We start from the raw sequence: 20660 nt of genomic DNA, 5'->3' as shown, positions 1-20660 counted from the left end.
CGGTATCGTAAATTGACAGCTCTACAGAGTCAGCCAAATGCCAACAGAAACTTGATCGTTTAAGATCAGGCACGCTATACCTCTGCAGGTTTAACTGACTGGGAATTAGTTTTCTAATTGATTAACTTTCTGACAACCATAAGTTTGCATTTGTATGACAAGACATTCCATATCGCTGCGGTTGTTAGTTTGTCTGTCCAAAGCCAGAAGGGGACTGACAACATTCTGACAAACATGAGATCAGGCTCATTATACCTCTGCAGGTTGTTAATGGATTGCTGGAGTTCCTGTAAGGTGTTCGTCACATCCTGGCTGCCACATTCCTGCATCATGCGGCCCTCGTAACCTCGCAACTCCTCTTCCTTCTTCTTGAGTTGATCCCTGCAAGAGCCAATTGTCAATCATGTGGTGCAACGTGTGTCGTAAGTCATGTGACTTGTCACAGATATCAAGCCATGTGACACGGACCACAAGAGAAGAATTACACAGTATTGGATTATACCCACAAAACAGAACCAACCCAACCTGATGCTTGTGCATCACGGTCCACGGTTCCAATCCCCATCGATGACAGAACCAACCAGATGCTCATGCATCACGGTCCCTGGTTCCAATCTCCATCGATGACCGAACCAACAAGATGCTCATGCATCACGGTCCCTGGTTCCAATCCCCATCGATGACCAAACCAACCAGATGCACATGCATCACGGTCCCTGGTTCCAATCTCCATCGATGACTGAACTAACTGGATGCTCATGCATCACGGTCCCTGGTTACAATCCCCATCAGTGATCGAACCAACCAGATGCTCATGCATCACAGTACCTGGTTCCAATCCCCATCAGTGATCGAACCAACCAGGTGCTCATGCATCGCGGTCCCTGGTTCCAATCTCCACAATGAACTGACACTGTATACACTCCAACTCAGACTTACATGATCATTCTTCTATTGGCCTCCTTGGTGCTCAACTGGCCTCTAATTCGCTGCAATGTAGTCTGGGAGTTGCGCATATCGCCTTCCTTAGACCTACGGAGTCAATCGCAATGAGAGTAAAGCATGATAGGATTTGTGCTGACAGGAAAAATCCCGGTAAAAAAAAAAAAGAATTATGTAACGCACCTTTCAAATTAAATTTTTTTCAGCTGTTACGCAGCAAGTCTGTTTTCAAACAAAACACATGTAGAAGGTTTAAAAGCATGTCTGGCTGCTGAAGTATCTTACTGTTGACAAATCCAATCTGGAAAAGTGTGGAGTGTGTGCTTGTGTCCTGACCATGAAGAAGTTGGCACAATACATTTGAAAAGAGCCACATTAGCAAGCCAGAGGAAAAAAACCCGTTCTTCAAGCAAAATTGATCAACCAGGCCCACACAACAAATCCTCAGCACATACATAGGTAATTCACCTTAGAAACGCTATAATGAAGGGCAAGAGAACAATACGGGGTATAACTCCGCTGCTGCGACCAACAGCCAGTGGTTTTATGAGGTTACCCTGTTTCAACAGCATATGGCTGACAAAAGAAGCACAGTAAACCCAAATGGAAGGTATTGTGAAGTATTAAATCAAACTTACGCGAGGAAATCTGCAAGAGTGTTCCTGATGCTTTCCGTTGGAAAGTGACCAAGGAGATGATTCACATCCTCTTCATGACGACTCCGGCTGCAGAAACACCAAGAACAAGGAAACTAAGACAGTGTAAGGACATGAACTCAGATCTCTCTCTGACGTTTTTTTTTTTTTTGGGGGGGGAGTGGGGAAATGCCCTGAATTGTCACAAGTCTTCTACTCAGCAGGAAACCAATGGCACATACTCTGCACCCGACGCTGTCAAGCCCCAATGCAAAGTGTTAGTGAATGACTGGGCTCTGCCTTCCCGAATCCTGCAAAATCCTGCAAATCTTCAGATACATTTTTTTTAAAGGATCTGAGCTGGACCGAGTCAATCATCATTGCCCCAAAACTAAATTTGTTCAAATTGTTGGGGGTGACGGGAACGTTCCTCATTGTCCATCTATCAAACAAACACAAAAAGAAAACAAGGCAGGAGTGGGGGGGGCACTTCACTTACATCTTTTTGATTTGCTCCTCTTTGGCGTTCTTCTCTTTCTGCAGCATCTCCAGTTGGGCTCTGGCCTTGGACTGCAGTGATATGGCCGACATCTCCTTGCTGACAACAAAAAGAGGAGGTATGGTCACTGAAAACATGATCTGACAGAAGAGAACTACTACATAAGCCATCTGGAAACTGTCTCCACTGACCACCTTAAACCTGCTAGCGAATAATCAGCAGACTACCGGCAAAGTGCTTGCACATTATCAGCTATCTGCAAACTAACTCCATGTAATAAACAAATCTCTGAATTACACAGAGAAACCTAAAACCAACTGCCAGCTACCTTCTCGCTCTCTGGAAACCACCTCTGAAATACTATCAAGCTATCATGTGAAATATGCCCAGACATGACACGTTCTACCTGAAAACTATCTGCCAGCTACCTTCTCGCTCTCTGGAAACCACCTCTGAAATACTATCAAGCTATCATGTGAAATATGCCCAGACATGACACGTTCTACCTGAAAACTATCTGCCAGCTACCTTCTCGTTCTCTGGAAACCACCTCTGAAATACTATCAAGCTATCACGTGAAATATGCCCAGACATGACACGTTGTACCTGAAAACTACCTGCCAGCTACCTTCTCGCTTTCTGGAAACCACCTCTGAAATACTATCGAGCTATCAAGTGAAATATGCCCAGACATGACACGTTCTACCTGAAAACTACCTGCCAGCTACCTTCTCGCTCTCTGGAAACCAACTCTGAAATACTATCAAGCTATCATGTGAAATATGCCCAGACATGACACGTTCTACCTAAAAACTACCTGCCAGCTACCTTCTCGCTCTCTGGAAACCACCTCTGAAATACTATTAGGCTTTCATGTGAAATATGCCCAGACATGACACGTTCTACCTGAAAACTACCTGTCAGCTACCTTCTTGCTCTCTGGAAACCACCTCTGAAATACTATCAAACTATCATGTGAAATATGCCCAGACATGACACGTTCTACCTGAAAACTATCTGCCAGCTACCTGCAAAGTACTTCCAGATTGATAACATGTCAACTGTGTGAACAAACAATGCTCCCAATTGAGACAATCTGTTAACTAACCCCCTGCAAACTAGCCACAAACTACTTCCAGAGTTTAAATTTAATATCTAAACCTAGGAAGAGGCTTTGTTGCTGCCAAATCCTACCTGAGTTTACTCATTTGAGCGTCGTGCTGTTGTTTCTCTACCTGCAGTTCCTGTACCTCCCGCCTTAGCTTGTCCAAATCCATGCTACCTTCGGCTTCTTTCAACTCACTCTCCTGGAGTGAAAAGATAGCGCAGCTTTAGTAGGCATTAGAAATCTTCATTTCAAACTGGTTTTTCAAGAGGACGGAATTCAACAACTCTACTTTGTCTACATAGCTGCCTGCGGCAAAAATGTATTCACCTCTTGCAAAATCAAATCACACACGTCAGGCTGCTTGTATACATAAACATTGAGAAATTACATGCGTTCCATATTTTAAAAGTTGCAGGGCCACAATAGTTCTGAATGTGTAGCTAGTGAAAATTTCAATTCTGAGAAACAGCAAAGACGGCCAGATGTTGCATTCAATGACTACGCCATTCCATTTACTCACAGCTCTCTTCAACTCCACTTCCAGTTCTCTGAGTCGATGGGCATTGGTCTCCATTCGACCCAACTGCTGATCAATTTGCTTGAGATCCTCTTTGTTCTTTTCCTATAAAACCAGTTAGGCCACAGTTTAACAATATATGTTTATAAGTTGAAACTTATTAAATCGTTCATATGTATATACTCATGAAACAATTCCATCACTTCTAGTCCTGCAAAAGATTCCTCATACTTCCTGCGGGCCATGCGAATACGGGCGATTCACAATAGTGCGCCACCATGAGTTTGCAACGCGTTGGCCAATCACTTTGTTGACCCTTTCCGAACGCGCATCAGGTCGACAAATTTTGCGCATTGTGATTGGCCAACGCGTTGCAATCTCTTGGTGGCGCACTATTGTGAAACGCCCGTATTAGCCATGCAGTTGCTTATTGAATGATACTTTCATGGAGCATGTACGCGCTATGACAAATTGCGGAGCTACCAACGTGGAGACGGACGGCTCAGTTGACACAATTCTGTATGCTGACAATGAGTTCCAATTCCGCATCCTCACACATGTACATGTACATTCCACTGCTTGGTCAATTACAAGTTCATCACACTCTCTGGAATTAAAAGCAAATTGACGCTCCACTGTTCACTTACCGTCATGTCGCTCTTCATCTGTATGGTGTGCTGCAGCTTGGTCTTGGTGTCCCGGAATGTTTGGATCTCAGCGTCCAGAGCTTCCTCCCTGCTACCAAACTCTGCCTACAGAGAGAAAAGACAGACAATGAGTCCCATTATCCACTGCATCACCACTCGGGGCAAAACATGACCAAAAATGCATTACGTGTTGCCAGGTAACATGTCATTTGTGATCTGTCACCACAAAATGAGCTGGAAGTTGGAATTTTCAAAAGTTGAGATATTGGTATTTTTAAATTCAGCAGAAAGAGAGCTTTCCAATGGCATGTACATGAAACACTTGGGGTAAAAGTATGAGGTGACAATGTGACATTATTCTGGCAGCTTTGTGTCTTTGTTTCTGACATTGTTTCAACATTTCTGACTGGACATGAATAATGCTATCATCACCACTGCTGAGAAAATGGCATTGGTGTGAACCATTTGGAATTAAAAAGATGGGTTACTCTTTCCAAAGATGACAAAACACCCAAACTGACCTCCCTTCAATATTGGACTTTGAACCGTCAAAATAGAAGAGAGAGGAATGTGAATTTATGCTCGTTTTGTTATGCCGGGTCACATTTATGAAAGTAGAATACAAAAACTCCTTTCCCTGTTGGAAATGGTCACTCGGAACATCACACTGTTTTGAAGCAGGTCACGTACATGTATTTCACAAATACATACCAACAACAGATAATAACGAGAGAGGCCCCGGTTTCTCTTCTGATAATAATAACAATGAGCATTTAGAAAAGTGCACCCCGGAAGTAGGCGCTCATGGCACTACAAAAGTAAACGTAAATTACTGCAGTTATGTACAGGAAAAAAAAAATAGGTTTGCTAACAAGCTAGCGCCCTAAGCAAGGTTATAATCTATATAATACATCTCTTGAGTGCCGTTTTGAAAGAGCTGAGAGATGTGCTGGACCGGATGTTCAAGGGGGAGACTATTCCGAAGACAAATGGCAGTGATACAGGTATGATCTCGGTACTGCCAGAAGATGCTGGTTAGCAGACCAGAGACCTGAACGACTGGCACTCTATGGAGACGGGAGTGTAGACAGATATGGGGGAGAAGTGCCATGTAGTGAGTGATGCGTTAGAAGCAATAGTTTGTACATGAGTCTGTATTTGATGGGAAGCCAGTGGAGATGCTGAAGGGTGGCAGTTATGCGTGAGAAGCGTTTGGTTCCTGTAATGAGGCGTGCAGCACAATTTTGTTTACGCTGTAGTTGAGTCAGCAGTTGTTGAATGCCAAAGAGAAGAGAGTTGCACATGTCCAAGCGCGAAGTGACAAAAGCATGTATCAGTTGTTTTGTTGCTTGTTTCGAAAGTTGTTTACGAATTTTACTGAGGTTTCTGAGGTTGTTTGTGATTGACCGTGACATGTAGGAAGAGTGTGATCGAAAATTCAAGGCAGAATCCACAATGATTCCTAGGTTATGAAATCTTCGAGAAGAGACCATATCTGAGTCTTCTGGCGCATTATAAAAACAATTCCAAAATTTGGCTTTATGATGGCTGTAATGTTTCTGAACCAGAGAGCAATACAACAGCGAACTTGTGTGTCTCAACACTGGTGACTCAATCCATGACATTGAAGCTCAAAGCCAGTGTAACATAAATCAAACTAGGCACTTGCTGGAGTACACAAGATTTCCAAATACACACAGATGAGCAGCACACGATGGTCAGCCAAATCTGAGAACCTCTCAACTGATCTCGGACTCTCTGTGCATTACTTCAGTCTGCGTGCGGAAAGTGGGAGGCACAATTTATTCAAGACTTACCAGTTGCTCTTTGGTTTCTTGATCAATTTCCTCGATGGCATCATCCATCATCTTCAGGAATTCTTTCACTCTCTCTTCAGAAAAGGAGCTCTCGGTGAAACCTGTCCTCCAAAAATTGCAAGTGTGTAAACTTTATTTGGCTCCTTCTGGTAATGAACCAACCATTTCTCAACAATGTATATTAAATATAACGTGATTTTTCAAGCCTAAAAGAAACCCAACAAGAGCAGACAATGAGACATGGGTATTTTTCTCGGAGTTGGTTTAAAAAAAACAAGTTGACCACAACTCATTGACATTTTCTGACAAAGCATGGCTTGACCTTAGCATTAGCCCGACGGTCATTGTCTAGTAAAAACAACCACGGGCTAGTAAAATGCACCACTTGGCTAGCCCAGCGGACTAGTAAAAAGTAGACAGCAGTATACGGTGCAGGCAGCACGTGCGCTGTGCCGTCGAGCTGACTGTACACTGTGCATAAAGCATGTGCGCTGTGCCGTTGAGCTGACTGTACACTGTGCATGTAGCCTGCGGTACACGTACATACATGTACATGTATGTAAGTTACGCGTACTGCCGATGCTCACCATGCTTGCGCTTCTGTATGTCTGTACATCATAGGCACTGTACATGTATGTGTGAACAATGTAAGCACCGCATATGCATTATGCACATGCGTGACCAACGATCAACATACAGGTTATCACACACAGTTGGCTCCCTGACCCAATGCCAGCATACATGCATATTTGCGTTACGGAACCAGGCTCATACTGGTCTGATATTGGTTGCAGCGTGGATTGCGTACATAGACAAGACTAGCAAGGCATGCATTTGCATTAAATTCGTTCATAATCCTTTGAAGGTTTCAAAATACCGTCCGTGTAACTCTGGTGAGTGGTGAAATAAAAAAGTGGTGTTTAAATTAATTTCTTTCATTGTACAATCACAGATGACTGAACAGGTTCCACTCCAAGCAAGGAGTAGATCTGAAACTTAATAAATTCATTGATGATCTCTTAATTAAACTCAATGAGTCAGTGTTTGATTAATTTCGTGTTAATATCAATATTATACATGTTATATAGGGCTTGTGATACTTGCTACGGGCTAGTAAAAAACTCAATTTATTAGCCCGGTGGGCTGGTTAAAAAAACCTCAAGCGCGAGGCTTGCGAAGTAAGGAAAGTTACATTTTTTATACCTTCATTTACAAGATATGTACAACATCTATCATAAGCTCACAGGTTCTGGTAATAGCCAAATTCTGTTGTACTTTATGTCCATGCAGTGGTTTAAGCTCTTCACCCTTCCCCCCCAAAAGAAAAAAATTGACTTATGACACTATGTGACGTTTACTATAAAGGCTATTTGAATCCAGCACCAACCAGGCATTAACAAAGCTGAACTGAGCATAAACTGCACGAGGTTCTTGTAGCTTCAAGAGAAACAAATTCTAATTAACCCTCCTATGCTGAAGTCATTCTTTGGGTCACTTGGTAAACACCTCAAAGAAGCACAGCTGTGTCATGTTGTGCACTGCATCAACAGTCCCTCACAGGAATATCAGATTGCACTTTTGTGCTGCCCAACAACTGTGCTCCACTGTTTCATGTGCATCATTGTGCAGTAAACCAAATGCAGTGAAGAGGACTGCACAAAAGACCCTGGGTCATTTTGTGCTGGCAATCTACTGTGTACACACTGAACCTGTGCATGTTTGAGTTCCGTATAGAAACTACATGCTCACCAGTGACTGTGGGCATTTGTGCACATTTGTGCTGTAAAACCATAGGACGGTTAATGAACAGGCCCTGACCTGCAAAGTGCATGTCTCTAGCGTACTTCTTCAGTCCTTTGTCCCTGTTATGAATTGTTGTGAGATGTTGCTGCAAGAAAAGGAAAAGACTTGCCGAGTCACACAGACGTTACAAAGTTAAATGTCACAAACAATCTTACTTGGGCAAAACAGCTTCACAGACATATCTGCATTTCATTGTGCAGTGATGTAGTTGGAAACTCTTAAAGACATGATAGGACCCCACAAGACTATCACCAAACCAACACAAGGCCTCCAGTCTGAATCCAGTCTTTCTTGTTTGTTTTATTTTGTAACCCTAACCCCCCAAGGGTTAGGCCAATTTGCCCGTCAAATTTTCATTTGAGTTGTTCATTCTATAAAACAATGTTTGGCAACATATTGACTTTGCAAAAATAGTCACCCAAGATGGAAGGATTGCCTCTCTTATTTATTTAAACAAATAAACGAGCGATCCAGTGTTGATTCACTAACTCCAGAACCAGCCTAACCCTAACCCCCCAAGGGTTGCTGGCCTTAACCTTCCCCATTCACACTAAGTTAAACACCCATATGGGACTTTGCGCACAGAGGCAGTTGGACTTTGTTTTTCTGAGGTATGCCAAACCCAATGCAAAAGCCAGCTGTTATGGGCCTACCAGACCTATCTCCACAGAATTAAACACTTTACTACTGTTGAATTCTGTGTGGTTTGGGAAGGTTACAGGTAATGGTATTCCTGAATCAAGCAATGCTTTAAAGATTTTGCCACCTTTAGTGGCTTTATAACTTTAACATACATCTACATCTATATTTTGCCATGAGGAGGAAATGAATGTGTAATGAATAAAATAAACATATAACAAAAATAACAAAACTGTGTGTAAAGTCACAGCTACTGAAGTGAAATGCAACAAAAGCACTCCTCAATCGTTTGTCACTATTCACCCTGTTACTTGTGAGTGGTCTTGTGTGACGTATTGTGAATGGTCTTGTGTCTGGTCTTGTGACTGATTTTACATCTGGTCTTGTGAGTGGCATTGTGACTGGTCTTGTGTGAAGCCTTGTGACTGGTCTTGTGTCTGATCTTGTGTGAAGCCTTGTGACTGGTCTTGTGTCTGATCTTGTGTGAAGCCTTGTGACTGGCCTTGTGTCTGATCTTGTGTGAAGCCTTGTGACTGGTTTTGTGTCTGATCTTGTGTGACTGGTTTTGTGTCTGATCTTGTGTGAAGCCTTGTGACTGGTCTTGTGTCTGATCTTGTGTGAAGCCTTGTGACTGGTCTTGTGTCTGATCTTGAGTGACTGGTCCTGTGTCTGATCTTGTGTGAAAGCCTTGTGACTGGTCTTGTGTCTGATCTTGTGTGACTGGTCTTGTGTCTGGTCTTGTATGAAAGCCTTGTGACTGGTCTTGTGTCTGATCTTGTGTGACTGGTCTTGTGTCTGGTCTTGTGTGAAAGCCTTGTGACTGGTCTTGTGTCTGGTCTTGTGTGAAAGCCTTGTGACTGGTCTTGTGCCAAGCCTTGTGACTAGTCTGGTGTCTAGTCTCATGAATAGTCTCAACACTATCAGTGCATTCAACACTGTCATTCTCTACCTCATGCTCCTGCTCTATTTTCCCCTGGTTCATCAGCAGTTTGGACTTCTTCTCATTTTCCTTCTGTAGACTCTTCTCCAGGCTGGCCAGTCTCTTTTCAGTCTGTAGATATATAAACACATTGTCAAAAAGGCAAACAGGGCCCTTTGAATAATATGATTACTACAAGATGCTGAAAATGGTATTCATAAATTTAACAATGCACAACTTGACCGTGTATTAATATACATGTATATGATAATGCCCACAGCAAGTTGATAATGCCTGATGCGTAAAATATGCTGGCACCTGGATGCAAGCATTTCATCCATCCCTATTGGTCAATAGTCTGTGTGCACAGCAGCACGCAGAACATGCCACGTACACACCAAGTCCATATAAGGAGATTTTTCTCGACTACTTGCAAAACGAAAATATGCCATAAAATGGATAAGGTGTTCTGGAAAATGAAAGTACAATTCTTCAACAAAATCCATGGAAATTTACTGCATATCGACATCATTTGACTCTCCGACTGAAACGGTATTTATGAATGGGAATAAATGGGGTGTGTTTTTTTGGGGTCTTCGTTTACGACGGGCACAGGAGGATGAATGTTGGTAATGCCCAAGCCGCAGTCACGTCCATTCTGATCGGCTAGCCTTAAATAAGGGAATAAATATAAACCGGCTGGCCGCAGGCGAGGGCATTATCAGCATTCGTATTTCTGCGCAAGGTCCGGTGAAGCACATGTTTATTCCCATTCATGAATACCTTTTTATTCAGAGGCAAAAAGAAGTCAACATATGATGGATTTCCAACGATATTATTCTAAACTTTATTTTCATTTACTCAAACACCCTCCGTCCATTTTATGGTATCTTCCTTTTGAAAGTTGTCCTATCCAGTTTGTAAGTGACTTCATCATACACGTGCACCACGAATTATGCGCTCCCATTGGATAAACAGACAAGTTGCCCATTAACTTCAGATTCCATGGTTCTGTGTAACTCTATGTGTGGTGGGTGTGGTTTAAACTGAAGTGACGTCACATTTACGAACCACACAGACCTTTTTTCCTGTGGTGTCGTGCTGGACTGCCATGTGTTGTGATGGTAATGAGTGCATAGTGTTGTGATGGTAATCTACTTATTCAACTAGTCAAGCATGCAGTGTTCACATGTGGGCTTGCACGTGGTTGAAGCTGCCCATAGGACTATATGTGATCACCGTGGCCACGGCGGTCCACACGTGGTGGTATAGGTTTACACTAACGCAATCCAGTCACGTTGGTGAAAAAAGGTCTATAGAATCCTTGTATATGGACTTGGCGTGCACATGGCGCATTCTGCGTGTTGCGTTGCAGGCAGACTCATGACCAATACCGATGGAGTAAACTGTCTAATACACAGTCAGGTTGCACGTTGTTGAATAGGGAGACTGAGGTATTTATGAATGCATGTTTAAGACCAGCCAAGCACATATTTACTCCCTCACTAAAATATGGTGCAGATACAAAAATGCCACACACAATGACACGGAAAAGAGCTGACCCCAACAAAAACTGACTGGTACAAATTTCAGTTATTAGTGGATACTTCACAGGAAAAGCAAACACTCAGGCTCAGCTTCATGATCAAAAGTTGCAGCGCACCCACATTAAAAAGTCCCCATTTGAATGTTATCAGAGGATGATGTCTGACATGAGACCAACTCTTAACAACGACAATTCATCCGATGTTCTCCCTGTGCTGCTGTCTTCAATCACGAAAAACAACTGTCGAGACAACCAAAGCACATTGGTATCGTCTACGTTGATTTGGCAGTCTGTGGCGTACATACCTGGGTCAGTGTGTTCTCCTTGTCACCTATCTTCGCCTGGTGCTCCTGGAAGATCTTACGTAACTCATCGTTGGTCCCTTAGGGTTTCAACAAAGGAACCCCACTCAAACGAATGCAGGTCAACAGAAATCATCTACAGACTCTTCTTAACTGGTGAGCTACTGATGTCTTGTATAAACACAAAAATAATCCAGAGTACGCATACAGAGGAAATTTCATAACGGCCTTCTTCTGGTTATGATTTTGGGCCGCCTGCACAATTCATGTTTGCAAAAGATGACGCACAGGCTTGTTTTGCCTATCTGAATACATCCTTACCTGACAGCTCCTACATCAGCCCTGTGACACCACAATAAACTTGTGCATAGGTAGCCTTGCTTCTTTTATCTATCCCAAGACAGTTGATTTCCAAGAGTACTGGTGACCTTGAATGGTTGAAAAGCTGAAGCTAGTGCCACCAGTTTAGGGAACTCCAACATGGGGTCTTTATTCCCTGATCTCAAGCCTACCTTGGAAGATGAACTCCAAGTTATCCTCCAGTTCCTGCTTGTTCTTCTCCATCTGAGCCTTCTCGGCTTTGCACTTGGCTGCCGGGAGAAATCACAGCCACAGGTGTCAAAACCCTCAACCTCCAAGACGGTCAGGGGAAGCAAAGAAGCCTTATATCCCGTCCCGATTATTTTCGCAGTTACTACTGTACGCATTTCCTGCGCTTAGTGAAATTCTGCGCTTGGAAACAGGGATGCTAGTGCTTGTGTACACAGACATTTCTCTTGTTGCTCAGCCGGTGTGCTGTGCCTACTGCTTACAGTCGGTGTCCAGGACCGGAGGCCTGCTAGCAGACCCCTTGGTGCTTAGCAGCAACATGAAATTGAAGTGTACCATCCTTACCCACTTCTGTGCTCAACAAATTGATTTCTTCCTCCCTGTCTTCGATCTCGCGAAGCCTTTCCTGCGATCCAAAAACAGAAAAATGAGAGTCTAACAACCCTGAACTAGTTACGCTCATTCCGTCGGTACACATGCCTACGTACATGTTCAAGAACAGAAGCATAAAGAGCTTGAAGGGAAATATTTCCCTTTTTGGCTTGAATAACCGTCAGTGCCCACTGAACCAGCCTGAAATCACCTGAATGTACATGTAGACAGAGGGAGTAGATTGCTGCAATTTATTCTTCCTAAGTAAGGAAGACCTCAAGAGTGCTTCAAATCGGGAAACACATTCGCGGATAAGTCCACCAGTCAAGGAAAAAAGGATATCCCTGCTTTCTTTTCCAAACAGGTCAGTAGGGCCAAGGAAACAGAGGTTATCTGACATTCAAAACATATGCAACGCACAAGGCCCAGAAGATCTGTGCGAGGTTAAAATAAGTCAAGAATTTTCTGCTTTCTGAAAGTCAAATTCTGCTTTCTTCCGCTTTCTAAATTTTGTGTACAAAAACTGTATGTGACTGTACATATGTACATGTACTGTTGGCCTACATTTACCGTACATCTACAGATAGCTTTGGCATAATGATACATGTAGGGCCTACATGCACCATGCCACTGTGATTTTGGACTGGTCCCCATCCCTATTGATTTATTCATAAGTCGTGAGACGTCTGGGCTCTATGTAGGGATAGGGACCTGTGTGATCTCCGCAGTGCGGAGCCAGAGGAAATCAATACCAAATTCTGCGATATCGCAAAGGAACAATAGGAGGGGAAACGCCACCAAATGTTACTTTCAAAGTGAGTAAAACAGTGAAAATGAGTTGTCATTCCTAATTTGGGTTCACATTTATTTGATTAATTGTGCACAAAGGATCAAAATATTTATATGTTTTATTTATTTATTATTTTTTACCGAGAATTGCTTTTCCGCTTTCTACCCCCAAATCCGCGATTTTTGCGGATTTTCCACAAAACAGAAAACTCTTGACTTTAGGTTAAAAGTTCTATGTCTTTTGGTGTCAATGCATCCACATACCAAAATCGGTCGCAATTCTCTCGTGATCTGGTTGACGGACTCCTTGGCTGCTGTCAGCTTTTCCTTCTTGGCTTCCAAATCGCTGGCAAGCTGGAAAATAACCCAAAGGTCCACCATTAAAGGCACTTCATCGTTCCCAACACAAGTCTCTGGATTCACGGGATAATAAACAGCTTGATTCAAAGTCACCCCCCCCACCCTACCCTTTGTACGGTGTGAAAAGGCACTTCTTCTTGATAGCACGTTGTAGCCGAGTCTATTACAAGTCCACTGCAAGTCAAATAACAAACACATGGGGACAAAGGCCTGTACTTGATAGTTCGCTTGAACAGCCTAGGACTTAAGACCTAAGATTAGAGGACTTGCTGTGGGAACTAGTGAGGACTTAACAGGGCCTTGACAGCAACAAGACTGCACTGCACAGCATGTATATACAGCATCACAGTGTTTCATGTTTGTTTTTATCAGATATCCTTTCCAAAGCATCTCATACATCTGACCCACTGATGGGCTGTAAGCCAAACGAGGGCAAAATTCCTCATCTCAGCTCTACCTCAAGTTGAGACTCATCTCAGGCTCTAGAATTTAAAAATGTTTGTCAAATGAAAATCTCCACACGTTTTGCCCCGACATTAGACAATCTGATGTTTCTGTAGCAAGACAATAAGCAGGATGTAGCCAAAGGATCTCAGCGTAGAAGACTTAATTCATGCAACTGTAGCCTTGAGTCAAAGATTAAGGTACAGTAAAATCTTGACTAGTTGAGCCTTGGGTGAATGGATCTAATAAATCTAATGTGCATTTTCAGCTGACAAAAGTGCCCAAGTCATGGAGACATAACAGGCTCCGCAACAGCAACTTTACTGTGGTTATTCTTCCCCTTTAATTCATTCTGATTTTGCTGTTTTGCTCACAAACCATTGTTTTCCTAAGATTTCATGTTGTTTCTTAAAAATTTCTATTCTATAGATACCGGTAGATAAAGCAATAAACCAGTTTATGCTGTGCCTTCATGTGGCGAACTTTCAAGTTGTTTACGCCGTCGTGTTTGTACCGCAGCGTGCAGTGCATAGTCGGGGCTTGTTTTCACTTGGTTTCCTACGTATGGTCACATGACCTTTTAATTCTGCAGTCACATGGCCATCCTAAAGAGTCACTGATTGGACTGCGTGTACACAGGCTGGTTACTGTACGAGTATCACTTATGCCAGAATAAAACGCTTGAAAGGCTGCAGCAAAGGTGACATGAACTTTGACCTGGACTGACCTCTTTGGCTTTGTCCTTTCTCTCTTTCAGGTACTTCGCTTCTGTCTTGTAGTCCCGAATGTTGATACTCTGTGATAACAAGCACGTACATCCGTATAAGATTAAAGGATCTAACTTTTGCCAAATATTCAAAAGAGTAGTTGATGGAGGTTCTTTCTGACCCATCGCAGAAGGTTAATGCGTAACGGACAGCCCTGTTCCAATTAACTGAAAACTCTTGGTTTTTTTAAAGCATCAAACCTGTTGTAGAAGTAAATGAATGTGAGGTCCATGTTGGATTTGTGTATCTCTGCTTTGCCATACAAATGGCTAAATGGTACAGCATAGCACATTCAAGTTGACATGAATAGAATGGGAAACCATATCACATGCTTGTTCATGGATTTGCCTCTTTACCAGTTGAAAATAGAGAGTTTTGGCAGAAGTCGCGCGTGCGCCCGTCCCTGTAAAGTGACAGGTACACGTTCACAAATGAGGTGCGCCATAGAATTAGTTTCGGCGATCAGTGCGCTTGTGGGAGAGTGGTCGAGCATGATTTCTGTACTTTTACTCTCTTTCTTTTGCACATGCTAATAACTTACAGCACTTAAACTGCCAGCCAGATCTCTCTTAGTTGGTGTTTTTACACAAATGCTAGAGAAATGTCAACAATGACATAAACAAAATGCATACGTGGAACAACTCCTCTTCGCATCTAAACGTGTCCGTGGCCGTCACAAAGCAAAACTGGTGCGCACGAATAGATGACATCAGCAGCAAAATCTCGACTTCATGTTCACTGGGTTTCTGTCAAAACTCTCTATTGATGCACACTTGTCCGGGATATGAGAGGCCTCTCTTATTTATGGGCGAGTGTGCCTTGTTTGCTGCATTATCTAACGGTCTGCATGTCAAGGGGAAACAGTGGCCAAATTCGTTCCCTGTCACCCAACCATTCTCTTTAAATATAATGACAAGTTTATGTATCGTCTACTGGGTATTTACCTGCTCCGTGCGCAATTTCTTGATGACATCTAACGCTTTGATGTAGCTGGAGATGAAACGAGACAAGAAAAACATAATGCACGAGGGTATCATACCTTGAGGTCCGAGTCGAGCAGAACATTGGTATATTTGGGGATTGGTAGAGGTCATTGATGGGACAGCTTACCGAGTTGCAGCAAAGATCTCATCAAACTTTCCCTTCAGTGTTTTACCCTCACTCAGAGGCCTACAGAAAGTTAAAAAAAAAAAAAAGATGTTTGGACTCGCTTAAACACGAATGGAAAAAAAATGTATCGGGGTAATTCCAGAAATTAGGGGTCCTTTTTTTTGTGTCCCTGTCACATCTGACATATGATTTTGTAACTTAAGAACACATTTTCTAATTTCCAAGAGTGATAAATTAATGTAAATCACCTGCCAAACGAAGAGTTTGAAATCGATTGTGGTGATATTTCCATGTCAAATAACAAAGGTCAGATGTAACAGGGACACAAAAATGTCACACTTTTGAACCCCTGATCTCTGGAATTACCGGATAATTTCTTTTTCTTTTATCTAGCTTTATCATATGTTTATTCCTGGATTACTTCATTTTATTTTTTTCGAAACTAAAATGACCTGTGGCATGGCCAACGATGGTAAAATTTTGCGTGTAGTTTTCTCGTAAGATAGCAATTTTCCCTATGTAACAGTTCATAAAGGCAACCCAAATCTTAACCTATAAATCAATTGTAAAATTTACAGTTTAAAAGCATGTGAGTATTGATATATCACAACCAAGATGAAGCAGAGACAGGGACGACTTGATGAATCCAAACAAAAGTCATACAAACTGCAACTCATGTCTGGACTCAAATGTCAAGCCATATACTACACCATGCAGTAAATCTTTCCTGAACAAGCCCAGCACCGTATAGTTCTGAGAAGTACTAATCACAGAACTGGCATCTCGATCATCATTCTGTCTCCAGGGTCCATGGCCAAAAAAGCACAAACTTTAAAGAGATCTGAACCGAGGACGCTCCCATAAGCACATGTTATTAAATCAGGACTTCAATTTCATTACAAATGGTTTCGACTTGACTTGAGGAAGTGTCTCACCATGCCGCGTCCTCCTGATGGCAGAAGATGACATTATTCAGGACCGGCTTTGATACTCCTAAAGAGGCAACCATCTGTAGGATCACAAACAACAGGGGCCCATAGTATCATTTACACTGCATAGAGAACAGCAGAACCCCATTAAAGCAACCCATCGAAACATTCTTCAGATGTCACATCATGATTATTGGCCAAGAAAAACCATCTGATGCAACATATGTGTCTTTACCTCCCCCATCACCTCTCCTAGTGTTGTGCTCTGAGGAATTTTTGAAATTTCTTTGTGATATTAAGGAGTGGATGTGGTCAGCAGAAATTCGTCCAAAGTGTGACAGGGTGCAAGGGACATACATAGGGGAAAAGCAGGGGTGGATTGACTATCCCCACCCTACTTGCATGGAAGAGATTTACAAAAAAAGAACCAGGCTCATCATGTTGACAGAGACATCAACATACGATTTCCTGCTGCAATGATAGGATGGACCAACATCATATATTATGGGATAAATGACTAGCTACAATGACACAACACCCGAATGACAGACGAAGTCTGGTACTGATTCAATTAGCAGAGGAAAGTGCACATTTTAAGACAACAGAGAAATTTTAAAAAGAGTGAGGAATGGTTACAGTGGCTCACAGAGACCGTTTTTAGCGAAGGCAAATGGGAATACATCATTAATTAATGTTAAGGCAACTGAGTAACTTACACACTACCAATTCTGCATACATGAAGGGAAATTTCAAACAGAAAAAAAAATGTCTGCAGTGCAAATGATAAATATCAGAACCTGGAACAGCAGGGATACAAAAGTCCACCTTTGATTGGAGAGGTCCTTGAGCTCAATGACAAATTGCCGCGCAAACATAGCCATTAAATGGACCCTTATGATGGCTTCTGCCTGCCATGACAAATGATCTGCTCTGATTCAAGCAAAATGGATGATAATATGCAGCAGAATGTAACTTGATGTTGTTGTCAGAGTCTGATTTCCTTTGTGACATGTACTGTACATGGCATTTCTGGCTAAACCTGATTAATTTCCAGAAGTGTTTGTCATTACTCTGTGCAAACACATGCCAGATGTAAACTCCAAAATTTGATCCATAAATGTTAATTGCAAAAGTACAACCGGAGGGAAGAAGTTTGCAGATATTATTCTTGGCACTCCTGAATGAGCAGTGGAAGGAAAACAGTTACATTTACAAATGTATATTACCCTGCTATGTTTACTTGGACTGAACTACGGCACATTCCAATCAGGCAACATTATTTAACAACTGGATTTGTAATCATCTGAGTGAAGAACATTTCATTATGACTTTCCGAGTCATTTCCACCTACATCCACAAGAATTTAATTGAAATTTGTGTAAAAAATATAATGAACACAAATGCAAACTAGCAGGCATCTGTGAGGCTAACTAAATTAATGTGACGAGCAGAAACCAGCAGTGAACCAGTCAAAAACATTCGGCATCACATCATATTTCGGCTGGTAACCTGTATGTCTCACGCAATCTTTTTCCCTCCACTTAAGCAGCTCAATGTCATTGGCTTCTGGTTATCAAGTACGGACAAATGGGCATTTTTACCTCACGATCAATTTCTGCACACTTTGAGCTGAGGCTGACTTTCTGTAGAGGGGAAAACAAAGAAGACATCAAGGCATTAATATTCGGCCAATCACTGCAATAGGCCACAATTGGGCCAAAGCGCCAAAGACGGCTTAAATTTTCCCTGTTGCGGGAAACAGGGCAGGCAGATACCTGTGTCTTGCAGTCCGGGACACGGCATTGTCTCAGACACTTTCTATACACTAAGCATACACACCTCACAGGACTGTTTGCACAATAAAATTCACTCTACTGCTGCTCTTGGTAGTTGTCTGCTCATCACGTTCCACGAACAATTACTTTTCTACCGGTACCATCACCAAATAACCATGTCTTAAAAGACTATCCGCCCCGAGCAGGACCAAGAGAGGGCGCAATTTTCCCTCTGGACTTCTCGAGTTCACAAATGAGCATTGCATGCACGTGTTACGGTCGCGTGGCTACCAACACAATAACTGCTCCCACGACCAACATGGCTCTTTTCAACTGATGGGGGGGTTGCTTATCCTCAAGGCAGATATGCTCTAAGAGGGCACTTCGCGATAATGCAACATGATAAAACCCAGCCAAGAAGTCAACAAGAATACTCCCGTCATTCCTATGGGCTTACCCTTAACCTGCATGCGAGAGCGCTGAGCACAACCTCAAGCACAGTCCTAATCGAAACCTACGCCAAATCCAAACAATGAAGCCGATCTAAATTAATGAGCTGCCCACAAACCTCTCCCAAATCATTGGTCCTTGCAATGACTCCCTCCAGGGACTTGAACTCAATCTTTTTCAACTGAAAAAAAAGAGAGGATAGAAAAGAATCTGCAATCAAATACATCACTTAACAAGAAGGCCAAAGATTCCACTAAACAAACATAAAAGACAGCAAAGAAGTTATGACCAAGTGGTGATTTCCTATTGGTTTAGGCAATCAAGTGGGTTGCCTTCACAAAACTCTTGAAGCGGTTCAGTGGAGCTACAGTTCTGCAAGGAAGTCTTTCAGCCTCTGGTCACAAGCGTAGAACTTCCTAGCAACTCTGATGCATTGGATTTTCTCGTGTTGACGTCCAAGATGTTGCAAGGTACCGGTGCGTGTACAAAAACCTCCTCACCTTCTGGACAGCTATCAGGTTGCGCGTGACCACTGCCACTTTTCCCGTCACATCTTTGAACTTCAGCTTGACCTGGGCCTTGACCTCTGTCTCATGGGCAACCTACGGAGGCACAACAGAAGAAATGGGTAGGAGCAAATGCTGCCGGAACAATGTGGATTCTGCTCTCATGCCCTCCACGGACTCGTCTGCATCTATCTCTTCCATTTGTCCGGAGGAAGAATTGCTAGTTGGAATAATGAACTTGCTCATTGGACATGGCTACGTGTATGCACACTTGCTTAATTGCATGTACTGTACTGTAGTTGGGTTGGTGCAGCAGTTCTTTCCTCGCCTTCCACCTGGTGGCCCAGGTTCGATTCCCGGCTCAGTCCACATGTGGATTGGGTTTTTAGTCCCTACCTGATTATGTGGGTCTTACCTAGAATATTCTCCTGGGGTTTTCCTCAAACCTCTAAAACAGTAACTACTTCTCACTGTCCCTTCTCTGCAGATGCAAGTCATTTGACAGCTGCCTTTGACTCACGTTTTAAATCTGACGGCTTCCGTGGAAAGCAGTGCTATACACTGATTGGAGTTTCAATTCAATTTGAGAGAAAAAAAGGTGTGACGTACTATCCCAACCCTATTCATCATCTTTACAGATTGTTGCTTAACTTGGTTTTCCTGTAACAGGCCTACATGTACATGTAGATAGCTACCAATCCGGTATTAGTACATGGACCATGTTAGTTGACATATCACATGGTCAATTCTCGACATACATGTAAGTAATCTCACAATCCATCACTGTAGTAAGACAATGGGCGTTCCTGCTCAAGACCTCAAATCCCAACCTCCCTGTCAAACAATGCATCCCACATCCCCCTTCTCAAAGTCCTGTCCCTGATTGAAGGATACCTGTTGCACTACTATCTTACACGGACAAACGTGTACTCTGCCATACATGTACCTTTGGGTCATGGATGAAGGCGTTGCCTTTGCTTCCTGGTGGCATGTCACCTGTGCAGACATACTTCAGGCACTCAATGATTGTCTGAGGTGAAAACGAGTTCATAAAATAAAACATACATGTACTCTTCCACAAGCTTGGTGTCCAGTGCCTCCGGCCAAACTTACATTTTGCATTTCATAATGAAGGGGCTGAAAACTGAAAGCCAAGATTTCTGTTTAGGTGGAGGGAATGTCTACGGAGCCCAAATGACAAGAAATGATTATTTGTCACACAGATGATGTAAATT

The 20660-nt window shown here is 42.7% G+C and overlaps 1 protein-coding gene across 1 annotated transcript in view; it reads right to left on the bottom strand.

The window, feature by feature from the left end:
- LOC110977216 (DNA repair protein RAD50-like) overlaps window positions 1-20660 on the bottom strand; it is a 57912-nt gene that overhangs the window by 18178 nt on the left and 19074 nt on the right. Inside the window, exons 3-24 of the mRNA XM_087132615.1 lie at window positions 20372-20455; window positions 19420-19521; window positions 19038-19100; window positions 18296-18337; window positions 16701-16774; window positions 15766-15825; window positions 15600-15645; window positions 14616-14684; window positions 13349-13438; window positions 12269-12329; window positions 11887-11964; window positions 11378-11454; window positions 9557-9658; window positions 7984-8053; window positions 6166-6266; window positions 4349-4453; window positions 3705-3806; window positions 3271-3383; window positions 2077-2175; window positions 1581-1667; window positions 940-1032; window positions 256-381 (exon numbers count right to left, since the gene is read on the bottom strand). Coding sequence (XP_086988741.1) covers window positions 256-381; window positions 940-1032; window positions 1581-1667; window positions 2077-2175; window positions 3271-3383; window positions 3705-3806; window positions 4349-4453; window positions 6166-6266; window positions 7984-8053; window positions 9557-9658; window positions 11378-11454; window positions 11887-11964; window positions 12269-12329; window positions 13349-13438; window positions 14616-14684; window positions 15600-15645; window positions 15766-15825; window positions 16701-16774; window positions 18296-18337; window positions 19038-19100; window positions 19420-19521; window positions 20372-20455 — 1844 coding nt within the window. The remainder of the gene's footprint in view (window positions 1-255; window positions 382-939; window positions 1033-1580; window positions 1668-2076; window positions 2176-3270; window positions 3384-3704; window positions 3807-4348; window positions 4454-6165; window positions 6267-7983; window positions 8054-9556; window positions 9659-11377; window positions 11455-11886; window positions 11965-12268; window positions 12330-13348; window positions 13439-14615; window positions 14685-15599; window positions 15646-15765; window positions 15826-16700; window positions 16775-18295; window positions 18338-19037; window positions 19101-19419; window positions 19522-20371; window positions 20456-20660) is intronic.

Source organism: Acanthaster planci, linkage group LG02, assembly GCF_054643075.1.
Source record: "Acanthaster planci isolate LZ-2023a linkage group LG02, COTS_SCS, whole genome shotgun sequence".
NCBI classification, from domain to species: Eukaryota; Metazoa; Echinodermata; class Asteroidea; order Valvatida; family Acanthasteridae; genus Acanthaster; species Acanthaster planci.
The sequence above is the reverse complement of the archived record's forward strand: the minus strand, read 5'-3'. Positions and strand labels throughout refer to the sequence as shown.